Here is a 19,128-nt window from a genome sequence, read left to right on the forward strand (position 1 = left end):
GTTTCGGCAATCTAGATGGCACACAAAGTGGGCAGGTGGTATAAGAAAGCAGCAGTACTCAACTAGTACTTATTTATATGAGGTTGGGCGTCTCAATCACTCAGGTTGCTTTGAGATGCATCAGACCCCTCCTATATATACTATTTAAAACTTAAGCAAACAAAATAATCATGCTTTATGGGGAAAATAGTGGAGGTAGATGGAGAATAATTTGTATATTATGCCCCCAGCCTTTTCTTATTTAAATATCATCTCACCTGACTAATTCTAGATAACAGTCTATACTTCAATAACGAATTGCTGTAATTATCGCTCAAGTACGCAGAAAACTGTCAGTGGAAAATTTCAGATACTTTAGAAAGGAAGGCAAGGTGAGATTTTGACTGATTCCTACTCTACATAAAATGTATTTGATTGTATTAATACTGATGCAACTTTGATGGAAAACACCCGATACGAACACCAGTAAAAAGTGAACAGTGAATGTAATCCAAGGAGTGAATATCTAATATGCACAAGTGACTGCACTTCAAATGTTCTGGTCACTAGAACATACATAGGAGGGGTATTGCCTTTGGGAAGACACAAAGGCAATAATCATGACTATTTTAGGTATCAGGAATATAAATTATAAGACAAGGTTAAGTTGTGCTTGGTCACTTTTGGATAAAACAAGACTTTTGAGCTGACCTAATGGAAGTTTTCCAAATTATGGGGGAAGTAACAAAGTTGATCCAAAAAATTGTTAGTATCGCAAAGAGCTCAAAAAGCAGGGGACACAAGTTTAAACAAAAATTAAATCAACAAGCAAGAGTCAAAAGAACAAATTAGGAAGATTTCACACAAAGGGCAACAGACTTATGGACCAAGGAAAGCCGTTGAAGCAAATAATATAAATGGGTCCAAAAGGCAACGAGATGTGTTTCTGCAGAAAGGTGAGAAGGTAAATGAGTTGAGATCAATCATAAAGGGATATATTTGTTAGGGTTAATGGCCTTTTCCTGTTCCTAAAAATTCTTGAGTTATTATGAACCCTTCCACTAGATGGGGTACAGGGAAGTCCAAAGCACGAAGAGGGCAGAATCTTAAAAAAAAGAACTTGCAATTTAAAAATGTTCCACTTTGAATAATTCTGATTTTTTTTTTTAAATCACATTTTTAGAATACATGGATAAAATATATAAACTTTAATGTGGCAATAAAATGCTCACATGCAGCAGATACAGTTCTTAACAGCAATAGCTTTTTGATATCAAATCATGACAAACCAAAATAGATGACAGGAAACCAGCTTCTGTGCATTTAGTTATTTTAAAACGACTTGTTTTATAGGCTGCAATTGCCCTCTGTTTCATTACCTTCATTTGCTGTAGCTTTGTTCTTCCCATTACATATTTGTACTCATTTTAACGTCACACTTATTCAACCTTAATTCCCATCTCAGTCAACACCAAGCTGCTAAAATTGGCTACTTCGATAGCAAAATAATTTTGAATACATTTAGGTGATATATTATAGACAACGTTTTTAAAGAGATCTCAAAGACAGTTGCGAATTCCACTTGCAAACTACAAATTTCATAGTGCATGCATTTCAAACAGATACAAACTATATTCCACATCCTGTATTGGATAACTTCCAATCCTATGAATTAGGCCACAATATAGCTGAATGATACATTGTTAAAAGGAAAAGATGGATTACAGGACCAGAAAATGGTTTGGCTGGAAATTTGAGATGCAATAAGAGAGATTTTAGTTACAATACTAGGGTGACTTAAAAAAGATGTTCAGCTATATAGGAAATCAATTTTGCACCTTCTCATAAATATTAATAAAATGCACAATCAAAAACACCATTACAAATGACTTGTACTTTGCTGCAGATATCTTAATTGTGTTGCATAGCATTTATAACATTCCTACACCAAAAGTTAAAACATTCTGTATGATGTAGGTGCAGCCTCAATACTTAACTGACAACATATGGACAAGCCTGTGCAAAATATATTTCTACTTTGTTCAACTGTATGCTCTAAGTAACTATACAGAATTGAAGGATTTTTCAGTACCTGTACATAATCCAGCTCCATGCGCTGGTCCACCTTCCTTAACCTGTTTAACAAAGATGGTATCCATTGGCTCCAGTTTGCCTCTGGTTTGTCCTGTAAAATACAAAAGAGGCTTGTCAATTAATTTAAAATGAAAAAATATTTTACTCTAGATTTTGAAAATTTGAAGTCAACTCCAATTTGTATTTTATTTTAATACCAGTAAAAGTACTCAGTTGGGTGTAAATAAGATTCTAAAAAGTCTACTCAACTCAGTTTAACATTAAGATTATGGGCGTCAATCTGGATGAAACCACCTAAGCTTAGAACATCAACTGAACTATCAATTGCTATATAGCCAAAATACGATTCTACTGCTTAGGTCAACACAGCACCTTTTTCAAAAATCACAGTAAAAATAAATCCAGCTGAAACATGCATGACCAGACTGAATATTACAAGTACTTCATACATTGCAGAAATCACTTTAAACTATAATTTTTCTTAGCAATACTTTGTAAATACTCCAATGTAGAATTTACAAAGTCTGCTACAAATACCTATTGAAAGCAAAAGGATAAGAAGGGCAAAGAGAGAGTAAGAGAATAGATTAGCGGGTAACATAAAAGCAAACCCAAAAATCTTTTATAAACATAAAAAGTAAAAGGATAATTGAAGAAATGGTGGGGCCAATTAGGGACAAAAAATGGGAATCTTCTTGTTGAGGCAGAGGACATGACCGAGGTACTGAATGAATACTTTGCATCTGTCTTTACAAAAGAGGATAAAGTTAATGTCACAGTAGAGGAGGAGAGTAGAGATATTGGATAGGATAAAAATAGATAGAAATCAGACGCTAAATAGTTTGGCATCACTCAAAGTTAACAAGTCACCCAGTCTCGATGGGATGCATCTTAGGTTGCTGAGGGAAGCTGGGGTGGAGATAGCAGAAGCTCGGACCACAATCTTTCAATCCTCCTTTGATATGGGAGTGGTGCCAGAGGACTGGAGGATTGCAAATGTTACACCCCTGTTCTAAAAAGGAGAAGAGGGATAAACCTGGTAACTACAGGCCAGTCAATCTATCATCAATGGTGGGAAAACTAGTAGAGCCCATTGTCAAGGACAAAATTAATTCTCACTTGGAGAAGCATGGGTTAATAAGGGACAGCCAACACTGATTTGTTAAAGGAAAATCATGTCTGACTAACGTGATTGAGTTCTTTGATGAAGTAACAGAGAGGTTTGATGAAGGTAGTGCAGTGGATGTTGTATATGTGGACTATCAAAAGGCATTGATAAAGTACCACATAACTGACTTATTCGGAAAATAGAAAAGCATGGGATTAAAGGGACGGTAGTAACTTGGGTAGGTAACTGGCTACGGGATAGGAGGCAGAGATTGGTGAACGGATGTTTCTTCTAACGGAAGAGAAGTATGCCGTGGGGTTCCCCAAGGGTCGGTATTAGGACCATTGCTTTTCTTGTTATATATAAATGACAAGGACTTGGGTATAGGGAGTACAATTTCGAAGTTTGCGGATGATACAAAATTTGGCAAAGTAGTAAATAGTGAGCAGGATAGTAGCAGACTTCAGGAGAACATAGACAGACTGGTGAAATGGGCAGACACAAGGCAGATGAAATTTAATGAGGATAAGTGTGAAGTAGTGAACTTTGGGAGGAGTAACATGGAGAGGCAGTATAATCTAAGTGGTACTGCTTTGAGGGGGGCAAGAGCAGAGGGACCTGAGGATGCATATTCACAAATCTTTGGAAGTGGCAGGGCAAGTTGATAAGGTGGTTAAGAAAGCATATGGGATACTTGGCTTTGTAAATAGGGGTAATACAAAAACAAAGAAGTCATGCTAAACCTTTACAAATCATTGGTTTGGCCTCATCTGGAGTATGGTGTACAATTCTGGGCACCACACTTTAGGAAGGATGTCAAGGCTTTGTAGGGGGTACAGAGGAGGTTTGCCACAATGATACCAGGGATGAGGGACTTCAGTTATGTGAAAAAGCTGGGATTGTTCTCCCTACAGCAGAGAAGGTTAAGGGGCGACCTAATAGAGGTATTCAAAATTATGAGGGGTTTTGATAGAGCAAGTAGAGAGAAGCTGTTTCCTCTGGCAAGTGGGTCAGTAACCAGAGGTCACAGATTTTAAATAAATGGCAAAAGAACTAGAGAGGAAATGAGGAGAATTTTTTTTTGCACAGAGGGTTGTTAAGATCTGGATTGCATGGCCTGGAAGAGTGGTGTAAGCAGATTCTATAGGAACTTTCAAAAGGCAATTGGACATGTACTTAAAGAGGACTAATTTGCAAGGTTATGGGGAAAAAGCTGGGGTGTGGGACTAAATTGGACAGCTCTTTCAAAGAGTTGGCACAGGCATGATGGGCCATATGGCCTCCTTCTGTGCTGTAAGATTCTATGATGCAATTGTGAATGGGGTTTTAACCGGTAGCCACTAGAAATGGTCTACTCAACTCATCTGACGATCAAGATTATGGGGGTCAATCTGGATGAATTCAAGCACGACAGTCCATTCTACCTATCTTAGCATAGATTATCAACTGCTACATGGCCAGATCTACTTCAGCAGGTTGACAAAATCTGCAAGAGTTCGACATGATTTTTTAAAATTTGTTCATGGGATGTGGACGTTGCTGACAAGGCCAGCATTTATTGCCCATCCTTAATTGCCCATGAAAAGGCGCCTTCTTGAACAACTGAGTGGCTTGCTAGGCCATTTCAGTGGGTGATTAAGAATCAACCACATTGCTGTGGGTCTGGAGTCACATACAGGCCAGACCGGGTAAGGACGGTAATGAACCAGATGGGTTTTTACGACAATCCGGTAGTTTCATGGCCACCATTACTGATACTAGTTTTTTAAAATTTAATTAATTGAATTTAAATTCCCCAGCTGCTGAGGCAGGATTTGAACTCATGACTCCGGACTATTAGTCCAGGCCTCTGGATTACTAGTCCAGTAACAACCACTATGCTACCGTACCCGTTTGGAATGTTTACAGTTACTTGTCCATTTTTGACATAACTATACCATTTCGGATATCAAATATCTTATAAGCAGGGAGCATGTGGTCAGACAAAATGCAGAAAGGGCCACATAAACCCCTTTTGTTTTTTTCTAAAAAAATTTAATTTTAAGCAGAATAAAGCTTTTGAAATTTGTCCTCTAGCTTTTCTTGAAATAATTCTGAAAAATAACCAAACAGAATTTGTTACAGACCAAGAAAGCAGCATTGGAGGAAAGGGTCCCAGTGATAGCACTAGTTTGTTATTTTGAAATTTTAATATGCATTTGCCATACCCATTTGCCAGTTTTTTTTTGATGCCTGTCTGGCATGTAAATTCCCACTAATGCCCAAATTCCTAGCATTTCTCTAGTTTAAATACTACAAATGGATCCTTGCAAATTAACTGAGCGTCAATGGATAAGGGAGCCTAAAATCTTTATACAGTAGGTTTTAGTGCTGGGAATCTGCAGAGGGAGGGCTAATATTTTTGAAAAGTGGGCCTCTGGTTGGGCATCAGAGTGGGGGAAAAGAGGGTTAAAATTTTGGTAGAGTCAGGGTTGGGCTGCAAACTTGCAGGAGCAGAAACAGAAAATCTGTAAAGAGCAGGCAGAGGGTCAAGAATGTGGCAAGGAGGTGCCCCCAAACCAATAGGGTGAGGAGGCTGAAACTTTTTAAAAGGATCAAGGCATTGAAATTGAAAAGATGGCAAAGTATTTTGAAAAGCAAAGACAGGTCAAACTAATTGCTGGGGGGGGGGGGGGTAGATTTTTGCCACCAGTTTTGAGGAAAGGCCAACAGCAGAGCTTTGAAGAAGGGGAAAAGTGGAAGTTTAGTTGCAGGTGAAAATCAATTGGAAGAGTCGGGGCTGGAAACTGGTGGGAGCAGACATTTTGTCAGCAGCCAGTTTTCAAGAAGTGGGTGAAGAGGCGGCAGTGGGAGCTTAACAGAATTTTAAATTCGATGGCTAGTGGAAAAATACATTTAACTTCTTGGGCTCAGCAAACAGGCTAAGACAGGCTTAGGGTTTGCACTAAAGAACAGAAAAAGCACGACAGCGCCAGCAATGGAGGAAGTGTGTATTGTAGGTGTTAACTGTTACACTGATTTCAATAAGTAATGCTGTATCACAAGGGCATTACTGAAGTGTCACAATTGTGACAAACATAGAAGAACATGGAAATGAACATACCAGAACGCCCATGGCATTGGTCAGAGAATTTGCTGTTTTGTAACAAGAGGGATGTTTATACCATGTAGGGAGTAACATCTGGTCCACTGATTTACAGTTTCTGAGTAAGTCAAATTCCATTGTTAGTAAAATGTATTCTGGGGCTTGTGGAAGGCAAGAAAAAGAGGGGGAGAATGGAGAAAGGAGGGCAGGGAGGTTGGCTCCAAACAGCTATGTGCAACTCAATGGGAGGGCAGGAATGGTTGCGATCAGATGAGCAGACAGGGTTCCAATTATCTGAATGACGCTCAGTGGATGGGGGGTGGGAAGAGGTTGTTTGCCCGGGAGGTGTGGGCTCAGAGCACCTGTGATCGTGTTGGTGGAGGGTCAAAGATGTGTGGGCTCTGATCACCTGAATGGTCAGTTTGGTCAGGGACAGGGTGTTGCTCGGCTGAGCAGGTGGATTCCATTCAGCAAAGTAATGCTCAGTGGAAAGTGGGGTGCGATCACTGGATTTCTGCTCAATGCAGAGGGAATGCCCAGTGTGGGTTGGGGGGGGGGGGGGGTCATTCTACATTTCTATGTTTATATTGGGGGAGGGAAAAAAAGAGAGGCGTGTAATATTTCTGTTCCGCAGGGTGGGATTCAGTCCTGGGTACGGGGTGGGATTCAGTCCTGGCTACGGGGTGGGATTCTTTCTCAACAAAGGGAGAATCCAACATGACATTGGGTTATATCCCAAATTTTATGCTCAGCAAGGTAATGGGGTTGTAGCATTGTGGTTCACAGATAGAGGCAGGCAAAGAGAGACAAAGAGTGAAAAAGAAACAATAGAGAGAGAGGCAGACAGAGACGATATCTTGCCTCACTCAAAATTGATTTTTTTTTAAATAAAAGTTTAATTTTGAAATCAAACAAGGACTCTTAAGGAATAAAAACAGAAAATGTTGGAAACACTCAGCAGGTCAGGCAGCATCTGTGGAGAGAAAAACAGAGTTAACGTTTCAGGTCGATGATCTTTCATCGGAACTGGAAGATGTTAGAGATGAACAACTTTTAAGCAAGTATAAAGCCAGGGAAAAGGGGGCAGGAAAAGAACAAAAGGGAGAGAGGTCTGTGATAAGGTGGAGGGCATGAATGATTGAATGACAAAAGGGATGATTGTGAAAGACAAAAGGGGGTGGTAATGAGACAAGTGTAGAAACAAAAGATGCATCCAGAGGTAGTGTAAATGGTTCCAGCAGAATAGCAGAGGGGGAGGGAATTTAGAAAATCTGGCAAAAAGAAGGCTCCCATGGCCCGGGAATGTGGCAGAAGAAAGCCAGGTACACCCCAGGGGTGCAGAGCACTGCCAGCCATGTAAGGGGATTCCCACCTCAAGCACTAGCCCACACTACCTCTGATCCCAGTGGCTCTTGTTCAGCCATCCTTCATTACCAGCAGTTGGCGTCCGAGAGAAAATGGAAGCGGTGGTTAAGATCTAAAGTTGTTAAACTCAATGATAAGATTGCAAGACTGTGAAATGCCTAGTAGAAAGATATGATTGGGTGGAGATCAGGAGAAAGATCACTCCTACTAGAGTGATGGGAGTGGTGCCAGAGGACTGGGGGATTGGAAATGTTACAACCCGTACAAAAAGGGGAGAGGGATAAACCAGACAATTAGAGGCCAGACAGCCTAATGTCAGTGGTGGGGAAACTTTGAGACACAATAAACTAACTGGCACTTGGAAAAGTATAAGCTAATAAATAAAAAAGTCAGCATGGATTTGTTAAAGGAAAATCGTGTTTGACTAACTTGATTGAGTTCTTTGATGAAGTAACAGTTTATGAAGGTAGTGCAATTGATAAAGTACCACATAATAGACTTGTTATCAAAATTAAAGCCCACAGGATTAAAGGGACAGTGGCAGTGTGGATAGAAAATTGGCTAAGGGACAGAAAGCAGAGAGAGTAGTGGTGAATGGTTGTTTTTCAGACTGGAGGGAAGTATATGTTAATTGTATCCATGTGATTTATATCAAAGTGTTAATTGTATTCAGGTGGTTCTCTTCAATTGGGAGCTCTCATCCATTTATAGGCGAGCTGCTCTAGGGCGTGGAGCTCTGTGAATAAGGTCTAGTATTCTATCCTTCACTACCTGGCTATCCAATTTATAACAGTATAAGTGGTGTTCCCCAGGGGTCAGTATTAGGATCACTGCTCTTTTTGATATATATTAATGACTTGGACTTGAGTATAGAGCGTATCATTTCAAAGTTTGCAGATGACACAAAACTCGGAAATGTAGTAAACAATGTGAGGATAGTAACAGACTTCAGAAGGACATAGACAGACTGGTGAAATGGGCAGACACATGGCAGATGAAATTTAATGCAGAGAATTGTGAAGTGATGCATTTTGGTAGGAAGAATGAGGAGAGGCAATATAAACTAAATGGTGCAATTTTAAAGGGAGTGCAGGAACAGAGAGACCAGGGGGTGTATGTACAAAAATCTTTGAAGGTGGCAGGACAAGTTGAGACGGCTGCTAAAAAAGCATATGGGATCCTGGGCTTTAATAGAGGCAGAGTGCAAAAGCATAGAAGTTATGCTAAACCTTTATAAAACATTGGTTAGGCCTCAGCTGGAGTACTGTGTTCAATTCTGGGCACCACACTTTAGGAAGGATGTCAAGGCCTTAGAGCGGGTGCAGAAGAGATTTACTAGAATGGTACCAGGGATGAGGGACTTCAGTTATGTGGAGATATTGGAGCAGCTCAGGTTGTTCTCTTTAGAGCAGAGAATGTTAGGGGGAAGATTTGATAGAGGCGTTCAAAATAATGAACAGTTTTGATAGAGTAAATAAGGAGAAACTGATTTCAGTGGCAGAACAGTCGGTGACCAGGGTACACAGATTTAAGGTGATCGGCAAAAGAGCCAGAGGCGACATGAGGAAATGTTCTTTTATGCAGCGTGTTGGAATGATCTGGAATGCACTGCCTGCAGGGTGGTGGAAACAGATTCAATAGTAACTTTCAAAGAGGGGAATTAGATAAATACTTGAAGGGAAAATATTTATAGGGCTATAGGGCTATGGGGAAAGAGCTGGGGAATGGGACTAATTGGATAGCTCTTTCAAAGAGCCGCCACAGGTGCGATGGGCCGAAATGCCTCCTCCTGTGCTGTACCATACAACGAACCATACTATGAAACTATGCCCTCCATCCTATCTCAGACCTCTCCCTTTTGTTCATTTTCTGCCCCCCTTTCCCTGGCTCTGCATTTGCTTAAAAGCTGTTCACCTCTAACATCTTCTAGTTCTGATGAAAGGTCATCGATTTGATAAGTTAACACTTTCTCTCTCCACAGATGCTATCTGATCTGCTGAATGTTTCCAGCATTAGTAGTTTTTAAACTTTCAGATTTCCAGCATTTGCAGTATTTTGCTTTTGTTTTACTCTTAAGGAAACAGCTAGAGGAAAAAGGAGGGGGGGAGGAGGAGGGAGTGGGAGGGGTAAACAAACTTGGGGGAGGGGGGGCATGTAGCCTCTTGGCACCTGTCTTTGGGTGGAGGGAGTGGGAATAGGGGAAGGAAGGGAGACTGGATGCATAGTTACAGGTGAGGTGAATGACTGCAGAACAAGGGGGAGGAGGGGATACATGGGTTCAAAGTAGACAGGACTTGCTAAGTATTTCCAGCATTTTCTGTTGTAGATAGGGTTAGTGATGGAAGAAAGTCCGTTGGGAAGCTGAAGTGATGTTGGGAACGAGGGAGAGAAATTGGGGGACAAAATGGAAAGGGGGTCGTTGAAGGCAACATTTTCGCCACAATCCCCATCCTAAATGCTGCCTGCAGCCATAATTACCTCCTTTTTCCATCATGCCACCCACTGTCTCCCAGCCAAAGAAAAGACAAACAGAAACAGAAGATGACAGAAGTACAGAATTATTTCTACAAACCTTACTTCCTGTTGTCATGGTTTGTTTGGTCACACTTTTGTGCCAATTTTTTCCAATATAATTTCTTATGACCACATTTGCTAGTTCAGTTGGGGAGGGTTTAAACTAGAATGGCAGGGGGATGGGAACCAAAGGGCAGGTACAGATAGGACAAATTCAGACCAAGAAACGGGAAGTAGAAAAGCAGTTAGTGTCGTAGTTAGCGACTCAAAGGCAAAAGAAGCAGAGGTTAAATAGTGTTCAGCACAGGAATTTGACGGGGTTAAAGGGTATATACTTCAATGCAAGGAGTATTCCAAATAAAGCAGATGAGCTAAGGGCACAGATTGACACATGGCAGCATATCATTGCTATAACGGAAACCTGGTTTAAAGAGGGGGATAATTGGCAGCTCAATATCCCTGGATAGAGAGTTTTCAGGCAGTATAGAGTGGGTGATAAAAACGGAGGGGGGGTAGCATTATTGGTTAAGGAATCAATTACAGTTGTGAGAAGGGATGATATACTAAATGGATCATCAATTGAGGCCATATGGGTTGAACTAAGAAATAAAAAAGGGGCAGTCACACTACTAGAAGTGTACTATAGACCCCCAAATAGCGAAAGGGAGATAGAAGAACAAATATGTAGGCAAATTTCTGAGCACAAAAATAAGAGGGCAATAATAGTAGGGGACATCAACTACCCTAACATCAACTGGGATTCAAACAGTGTGAGGGGCACAGAGGGTGCAAAATTCTTGATCGGAGTCCAGGAGAACTTTTTTAGCCAGTACGTGACAAGCCCAACAAGGGATGCAATTCTAGATTTAGTCCTGGGAAATGAAGATGGGCAAGTGGGTGAAGTGACAATGGGTGACCATATTGGGGATAGTGACCATAATTCAGTTAGTTTGAGCAATATTATGGATAAGGATAGAATTAAACCAGGAGCAAACATTTTAAATTGGGGGAAGGCAAATTTTTACAGAACTAAGAGGTGATTTGGCAGAAGTGGACTGGACACAACTACTTGAGGAGAAATCAGTGGCAAGCCAGTGGGAGGCACTAAAAAGTGAAATTCTACAGGTACAATGCAGACATGTCCCCTCAAAGAAAAAGGGCGGCATTGCCAAATTTAGAGCCCCCTGGTTGTCTAGAAGTATACGGGGCAAGATAAAGCAGAAAAAGAAAGCTTATGACTGTCACAGAAACTAAATACTGCAGAAAGCACAGGGATGATGTAAAAAGGGAAATAAGGAAAGCAAAGAGAGTGCATGAAAAAATATTAGCTAGTAAGATTAAAGAAAACCCCAAAGATGTTTTATCAGTACATTAAGAACAGGAGGATAGCTAAGGAAGAGGTGCGACCTATCAGGGATGATAAGGGTGACTTGTGTGTAGAAGCAGAGGATGTGGGTAGGGTTTTAAATGAATATTTTGTCTCCATATTCACAAGGGAAAGGGATGATCCGGACGTAGTAGTTGAAGAGGAGAGGTGTGAAATATTGGATAAGGTAAACATTACGAGAGAGGACGTACTAGAGGGACTGGAATCCTTGAAAGTTGTTAAGTCACCAGGGACGGATGGATTGTTTCCTAGGCTATTGAAGGAAGCCAGGGAGGAAATAGCGGATGCTCTGAGGATCATATTCCAATCCTCACTAGATACAGGGGAGGTACTGGAGGACTGGAAGACTGCAAACGTAGTACCATTGTTTAAAAAGGGTACGAGGGAAAGGCCGAACAATTATAGGCCGGCCAGTCTTACCTCGGTGGTGGGCAAACTATTAGAATCAATTCTGAGAGAAAGGATAAACTGTCACTCGGAAAGGCATGGTTTAATCAGGGATAGTCAGCATGGATTTGTTCAGGGAAGGTCATGCCTTACAAATCTGATTGAATTCTTTGAGTAAGTGACAAGGAGGATTGATGAGGGTAGTGCAGTGGATGTTGTCTACATGGATTTTAGTAAGACATTTGACAAGGTCCCACATGGCAGACTGGTTAGAAAGGTAAAAGCCCATGGGTTACAGGAATTGGATCCAAAATTGGCTCAGTAACAGGAAACAAAGGGTAACTGTCGATGGATGTCCTGGGAATGGAAATCCGTTTCCAGTGGTGTGCCACAGAGCTCAGTGTTGGGTCCCTTGCTGTTTGTGGTATAAATTAATGATTTGGACTTGAATGTAGAGGGCATGATTGGCAAATTTGCAGACAGCACAAAAATTGGCCGTATAGTTGCTAGTGAAGAGGATAACTGTAGATTCCAAGGAGGTATCAATGGGTTGGTGGAGTGGGTGTAAAAGTGGCAAATGGAGTTCAACCCGGAGAAGTGTGAGGTAATGCACTTAGGGAGGGCAAACAGTAAGAGGGAATACGGAGTAAACGAGAATATATTGAGGGATAAAGGAAGTGAGTGACCTTGGAGTGCATGTGCACAGGTCCCTGAAGGTGGCAGTACAGGTAGATAAGGTTGTGAAAAAGGCATACAGAATGGTCTCCGTTATTAGCCGAGGTATAGAATACAAAAGCAGGGATGTAATGATGGAACTGTATAAAACAGCTGTGGCCTTACCAGCGGAGTATTGTGCGCAGTTCTGGTCACCACATTACAGGAAGGACATAATTGCGCTGGAGAGAGTGCAGAGAAGATTTACAAGAATGTTGCCTGGGCCTGTAAACTGCAGCTATGAGGCGAGATTGGATAGGCTGGGGTTGTTTTCCTTGGTGCAGAGGAGGCTGAGGGGAGACTTGTTTGAGGTGTACAAAATTATGAAGGGCCCAGATAGAGTAGACAGGAAGTACCTGTTTCCCCGAGCGGAGAGTTCAAGAACTAGAGGACATAGATTTAAGTTGGTTGGCAGAAGGATTAGAGGGGTCATGAGGGAAAACTTTTTTACCCAGAGGGTGGTGGGTGTATGGAATTCGCTGCCCGAATTGGTGGTAGAGGCAGGGACCCTCAACTCTTTTAAAAAGTACCTGGACCTGCTCCTAAAGTGCTGTAAGCTGCAAGGCTATGGACTGGGTGCTGGAAGGTGGGATTAGAAATGGGCACCTGGTTGTTCTTTGAGCCAGCGCTGACACGATGGGCCGAATGACCCCCTTCTGTGCTGTATCTTTTCTATTGGGGGGTGGTTCCCATTCTTTTTCTTGTCACTGTCAATGCAATTACAAGCTCTGGCCACTAGATGGTGTTGTTGATCACATTTCTAACAACTCAGCTGCATTGCATTGCCATTTCCCTTTTTACAGGTACATTTTTCCTATATTATGTCTTAGATTTTCTTTTCTCTTTACTTTTTTTTGTTATAAAATTTATTTTAATTCATTCCCCAGTCTCCCTTCTCTTCTTGCAACTGACAACAATTTTCCTTCTCCCGGTTTACAACTATCTTCCAGTTCCTCAGGATAAGGAGTCGGCCATTTAGGACTGATGAGGAGAAATTTCTTCACTCAGAGGGTTGTGAATCTTTGGAATTCTCAGCATCCACAGCCCTCTGGGGTTGAGTCATTGAGTATATTCAAGGCTGAAATAGATAGATTTTTGGACTCCAGGGGAATCAAGGGATGTGGGGATTGGGCGGGAAAGTGAAGTTGAGGTCGAAGATCAGCCATTATCTTACTGAATGGCGGAGCAGGCTCGAGAGGTTGTATAGCCTACTCCTGCTCCTATTTATGTTTCCTCTCGTATCCCATCGTTCCTACCCTTGCAACTGGCCTCCTATGTTCTTTGCGGTCTTGCAGTTAAGCGTTCACCTCAACCCAGTTTTTTCTTTCCACTCCAATACCTACCCAATACCATTCTCTCCTGCTGGCTTCAGCAATCTGACCTCAGGTTGCTTCCTATTTTCTTCCCATTCACATCTTGTTAATACACTCATATTTTATTATTCATGCTGCTCATGAGAACTCTATGTCTGCTGTCCTTCTAGTAAGGGCTTAACCTATACTTGTTAAATTGTGACTACCATTCTTTAGGGATTGGGGGAATAAATACAGTCTCTGTGATCAAGTTGGCTCCAAGATAGCTGGGAGTTTGGAACTGCAGTGAAACCTGTATAAACAGACACTCCCAAAAAACAGACTCTTATTGAGACCCAAATAACTTGCATGGTAAAATATACAAGAGGCACTCAAACCACAGACACTGGCAAATTACAAACTACAGACAGCCTTCAATGCACCAAGCCCTTTTACAACTTAAAATACGAGACACGCAGGTCAGCGCGAGGTGACGGCGGGTTTTGTGAAATGGGGAGCTCTTTACCCAGCATCCATAGTGGCAGAGAACCCGCTCTGTCTCTGGGATTGAGTACTTGCACAGCTCTATTCCAGGAATAGTGGTTTCTCTGCTGCCAAGGATGTTGGGTAAAGAACTCCCCATTCTACTGAAGATTTTTACAGTACATTCAATGACCATTTTGAAAATAAGGACACCTGCAAAAAGAAAGCTGATGCCAGTCCCTAATGTGTCCATAATTTACAGGTTTCAATGTATCTTGATCCAATACCTGAGTGAAGAAGGTATGCAGCCCTGCAAAGCACTATTGACGACTGGCCAGCTTGGCTCATTGTTAGGAACTAAAGGAATAGTTCTGTCTAAAGTGGCTAGCATTCTTCCCACCCAGCTCCAGATAACCCTGAAAGCCAATATCCTAACTGGGAGGGTATTCTTGGCTGGACATACAGTGCTCTGTGCTCGCAAACTGCTGATTAAACCCCAGCAGTACTCCGACACAAGCTTAAGATTGTTAACAACCAAGCTTTCCAGGCATAGGCAACTGGGGTGTGACAATATGGAGAAACAATCCATCTCATATCAGAGAAATGGAAACACCTTTTGTGTGAATTTCTCCATAGTTTAGTTTGGACATTCTTAAGCCCGGTGATGGATTTCCACGAGCCAAATGCTTGTCTGAAACGTTAAATACATAAAGAAATATGGCCAAAACGTATATTGCTGGATTTCCTTACTTTTGACAGTAACCAATTGTCTCAGACACTCAGACAAGATGGCCGATGTACCTCAATAGATTTCAGAAATCCTCAACTCAAATATTCTAGGCAAAGTAATTAGAACTGGAGTACTTTAATATGCGCTGCGACTGCATGTACGTATAGAATTATTAATGTAAAACACATCTCACTACAAAAACAAACTGAGGTCGTACAAGACAAAAGTAAAATGTCAGTTTGCAGACTAAATTATTGTGACAAAGGAAAAGGCAACCGAGTTATGATGAAGGAAGTAATGTAGTTGTTAGAGACTATGCATCTTGTTAGTTCAGCTTGCAATTTCTAAGTGGCAGGTTGTCAACAGCACAACATACAAATGTTTCAGTCCAAAAATCTGAAAATTCAAAATGAAAAAACTTTGGCAAGACTCTCCCTCTAAATTATAAATAGGGAAAGGGAAGATTTAAACTGATAACTAGTAAACAGAAAGTAGCAATTGGTGATTAAACTTTTCTTTCATGGGAGACAACAGTCCTAAATCTGCTGCTGTTGATGGGAAATAAAGAACCATCTTTATGCTTCAGAGCAAGGCTGTTACCAACAAAAAGGGGGGGCAGCAAGGAACATTAATTAGCTAACCACATTTACTACAGATTTTCTCTGGTTTTAACTCCACTCCCCAGGATGACTGAAATTTCTCTTCAGATGGAGTTCTGATAAATTTGGGGGGGGGGGGGGGGTGGAGAAAATGATGAATTACACCCTCAAATACTTCTCAGATGAAGGTTCTGCATGTGTGAAATTAAAGATGCAAGTGGTATATGACTGTTAGCCACGCTTCTAGACATACTGTATGAATAGCATTGCTTCTCATATTTCTCCTTTTGAAGGAACTTGTTTAAAGACACAGTGTAAAGTCCAGTGTAGATGGAAACTGTCCCTTTCCTTTAGGAACTAGTCAACAGAAACAAAACTTTAAAATAAAAACAGAAAATGCTGGAAACATTCAGCAGTTCAGGCAGCATCTGTGGAGCGCGAAACAGTTGAAGTTTCAGGTCGATGACCTGAAGCTCATCTGCAGAAGCTCATCTGTTTCTCTCTCCACAGATGATGTCTGACCTGCTGAGTATCTCCAGCACTTTTTTTTAATTTCAGATGTCTAGCATCCGCAATATTGTGCTTTTGTTTTATTGCAGAAATAAAACTTTATTGTTTGTATGATGTTACACTTCAAGAACAAAAACATTTTCAATAAAGAGAAACTGTTCCCATTGGCAGAAGGGTCAAGAACCAGAGGACACAGATTTAAGGTGATTGGTAAAAGAACCAAAGGTGATATGAGGAAAAACTTTTTTACGCAGCGAGTAGTTAAGATCTGGAATGCGCTGTCTGAAAGGGTGGTGGAAGCAGATTCAAACATGGCTTTCAAAAAGGAATTGGATAAATACTTGTAGGGAAAAAACTTGCAGGGTTACGGGGAAAGAGAACTAACTAGATTGCTCTTATAAAGAGCTGGCATGGGATCGATAGGCTGAATGGCCTCCTCCTGTGCTGTAACCAGTCTATGATCCTAGAAGGCTTTACTGACAAAAAAAAAAATGAATATATACATTACTTGCTATAGCTTACAACTATGGCTATGGTTGCCTAGCAGTTATGGTACTAGGTTTTGAATTCAAATCCCACGATGGCAAGGTGTGAAGTTGAATTCCAAAAAATCTGGTAATTTGTGGGTTGACACCAGGAAATGGTTATGAAAGCTGCTGGACTGTTGTAAAAACCCAATTGGTCCACTAATGTATTTCATGGAAAGGAACTGACACTCCTACCCATTTTGGCCTATAGGTGACTAGTTCCACACTATGTAGTAGATTCTCAATGCCCTCAGGATAATTAGCGGTGGGCAATAAATACTGGCTTGTCAGGGTTGGCCACATCCTAAGAACACATTTTTAAAAATGGAAAAATAATGGACCTATAACACATGTAAAGTTAGAAACCAGAGTAAACTCCCAGAGTAAACTCCTAGTAATACAATCTCTCTCATCATTCACATCTCCCTCCCACAAAGTCTGTACAAAATCTCAAAACTGTTACACTTTTAAATACAAATTGATTTAGGTAACATTGAATTTATTCTTCAGTGATGAAATTACAATTGTGACCTTTCCCTAATAAGCATCCAAAATTAAGAATTTGTTATTCATCATGTATTGCCAGGTCATAAAATCACTCATGCATGTATCACATCTCAAAAGCATCAAATCTCTATCCTGTAAATATTCTCTAGCCATCCAATTGTTTATAACAGGAACTTTCCAAAATTCAAGCACTGACCTATTTAAAGATTCCAATGGAATTAGACACTTAACCACTTTTGAACAAAAATGTTGTCTAGTGCTTTTTTTAGCCATTATTCAGGAGTGATTACCACATTAAAAAATGAAACTGAAAAAAGCTTTCTCTTTAGCTTCAAAAAACATTCTAAAAATAAACAGGATTGAGTAGTGCATTTGTGAACACTCAAAACATCCAAATAAAATTGGAGAGCTAAATAAGTATGAAGAGTTATGACATCGTAACTATTAGGGTGACGAGGCTTAAAGTTTGGACAGCTGTGGGAACTTCATATTTCTAGTTATAGGATTTTCAAAAGAGATGGGGAAGTAGAGTGGCAATGTTATTAAAGAGTTCCACCACAATGCTAGAATGTAAGGATGTCCCATAGGATTGTGTTTAAGACAGAATCCATATGGATAAAATTAATAGGAAAAGAAATGGTACAATTCTCAGTATAAATTACAGGCCACCAAACAATGGAAATGAAAGAGGAAGACATCTGCACACAGTTTGGAGAGAGATGCAAGGACAAGAGGACAATAATATTGGCTGATTTTAATAATCCCCAGATAGACTGGAATAAAGATAATGCATGTAGCCAAAGTGGGGAATGTATTTTAGATTACATCCAGGACTGCTACCCAGATCAGTATGTTTCGAGTCCAACATTGAATGCAAGCATTACTTGATTTAGTTCTGGGAAATTAAGTGGGGCATTCTAGTTGACTCAAAAGTATCTGACATAAATCTCCCCTCAGCACATCAAAACTTCAGGTACACCATCTTAATTTTAGCATGCACACCTCAACTTTAGTGCCTGTTGGTCTAAAACTACCACATACAAGGACTAACTGTATTCACTTTTGCCAGTCATTTAAAAATGTTCTTTCCTTCACTTGGCTCAAATTCCCACCAAATTAATTTTGGATGCTTCTAGTAGGATCTGTTATTTTAAATTAATATTTCAGTTCTACAATAGAACCTCACTTTCAAAGAGGTAAAATAATGCTTTCAATGCACTTATAACTGATACAGGGTCAGGGAGGACGCCAATTCCAAAATGCCTTAATAGAGACACTGGCCTGATTAAGTGGTCTGAACAGTTATTTTCTGCTCAGGACAACCAGTATGGCCAGACTCCATAAATTTGCATATTAGGACTGCAACATTAAATCATCCACTTTGAGAAATCAGTCCATAACCATAAGACATAGGAGCAGGAGTAGGCCATTCGGCCCCTTGAGCCTGCTCCGCCATTTAATGAGATCATGGTGATCTGATTTTTACCTCAACACCACTTTCCCGCCTTTTCCCCATATCCTTTGACTGCCTTGCTGATCAAAAATTTATCTAACTCAGCCTTGAATGTATTCAAGGACTCAGCCTCCACAGCTTTTTGGGGTAAAGAATTCCAAAGATTCACGACCCTCTGGGAGAAGAAATTCCTCCTCATTTCCATCTTAAACGGGCGAACCATTATTCTGAGACTATGCCCCCAAGTTTTAGATTCCCCCATGAGGGGTAACATCCTCTCAGCATCTACCATATCAAGTCCCCTCAGAATCTTGTATGTTTCAATAAGATCTCCTCTCATTCTTCTAAACTCCAATGAGTATAGACCCAACCTGTTCAATCTTTCCTCATAAGA

General features: G+C 40.7%; 1 protein-coding gene across 2 annotated transcripts in view; it reads right to left on the bottom strand.

Annotated features, from left to right (window-relative positions):
* LOC137343785 (rho GTPase-activating protein 21-like) overlaps positions 1 to 19,128 on the bottom strand; it is a 224,389-nt gene that overhangs the window by 88,057 nt on the left and 117,204 nt on the right. For both annotated transcript variants that reach the window (XM_068007133.1, XM_068007132.1), the window contains exon 5: positions 2,072 to 2,164. In XM_068007133.1, the coding sequence (XP_067863234.1) occupies positions 2,072 to 2,164 (93 nt within the window). The remainder of the gene's footprint in view (positions 1 to 2,071; positions 2,165 to 19,128) is intronic.

The sequence above is a fragment of the Heptranchias perlo genome, chromosome 2, assembly GCF_035084215.1.
Source record: "Heptranchias perlo isolate sHepPer1 chromosome 2, sHepPer1.hap1, whole genome shotgun sequence".
In the NCBI taxonomy this organism is placed as follows: Eukaryota; Metazoa; Chordata; class Chondrichthyes; order Hexanchiformes; family Hexanchidae; genus Heptranchias; species Heptranchias perlo.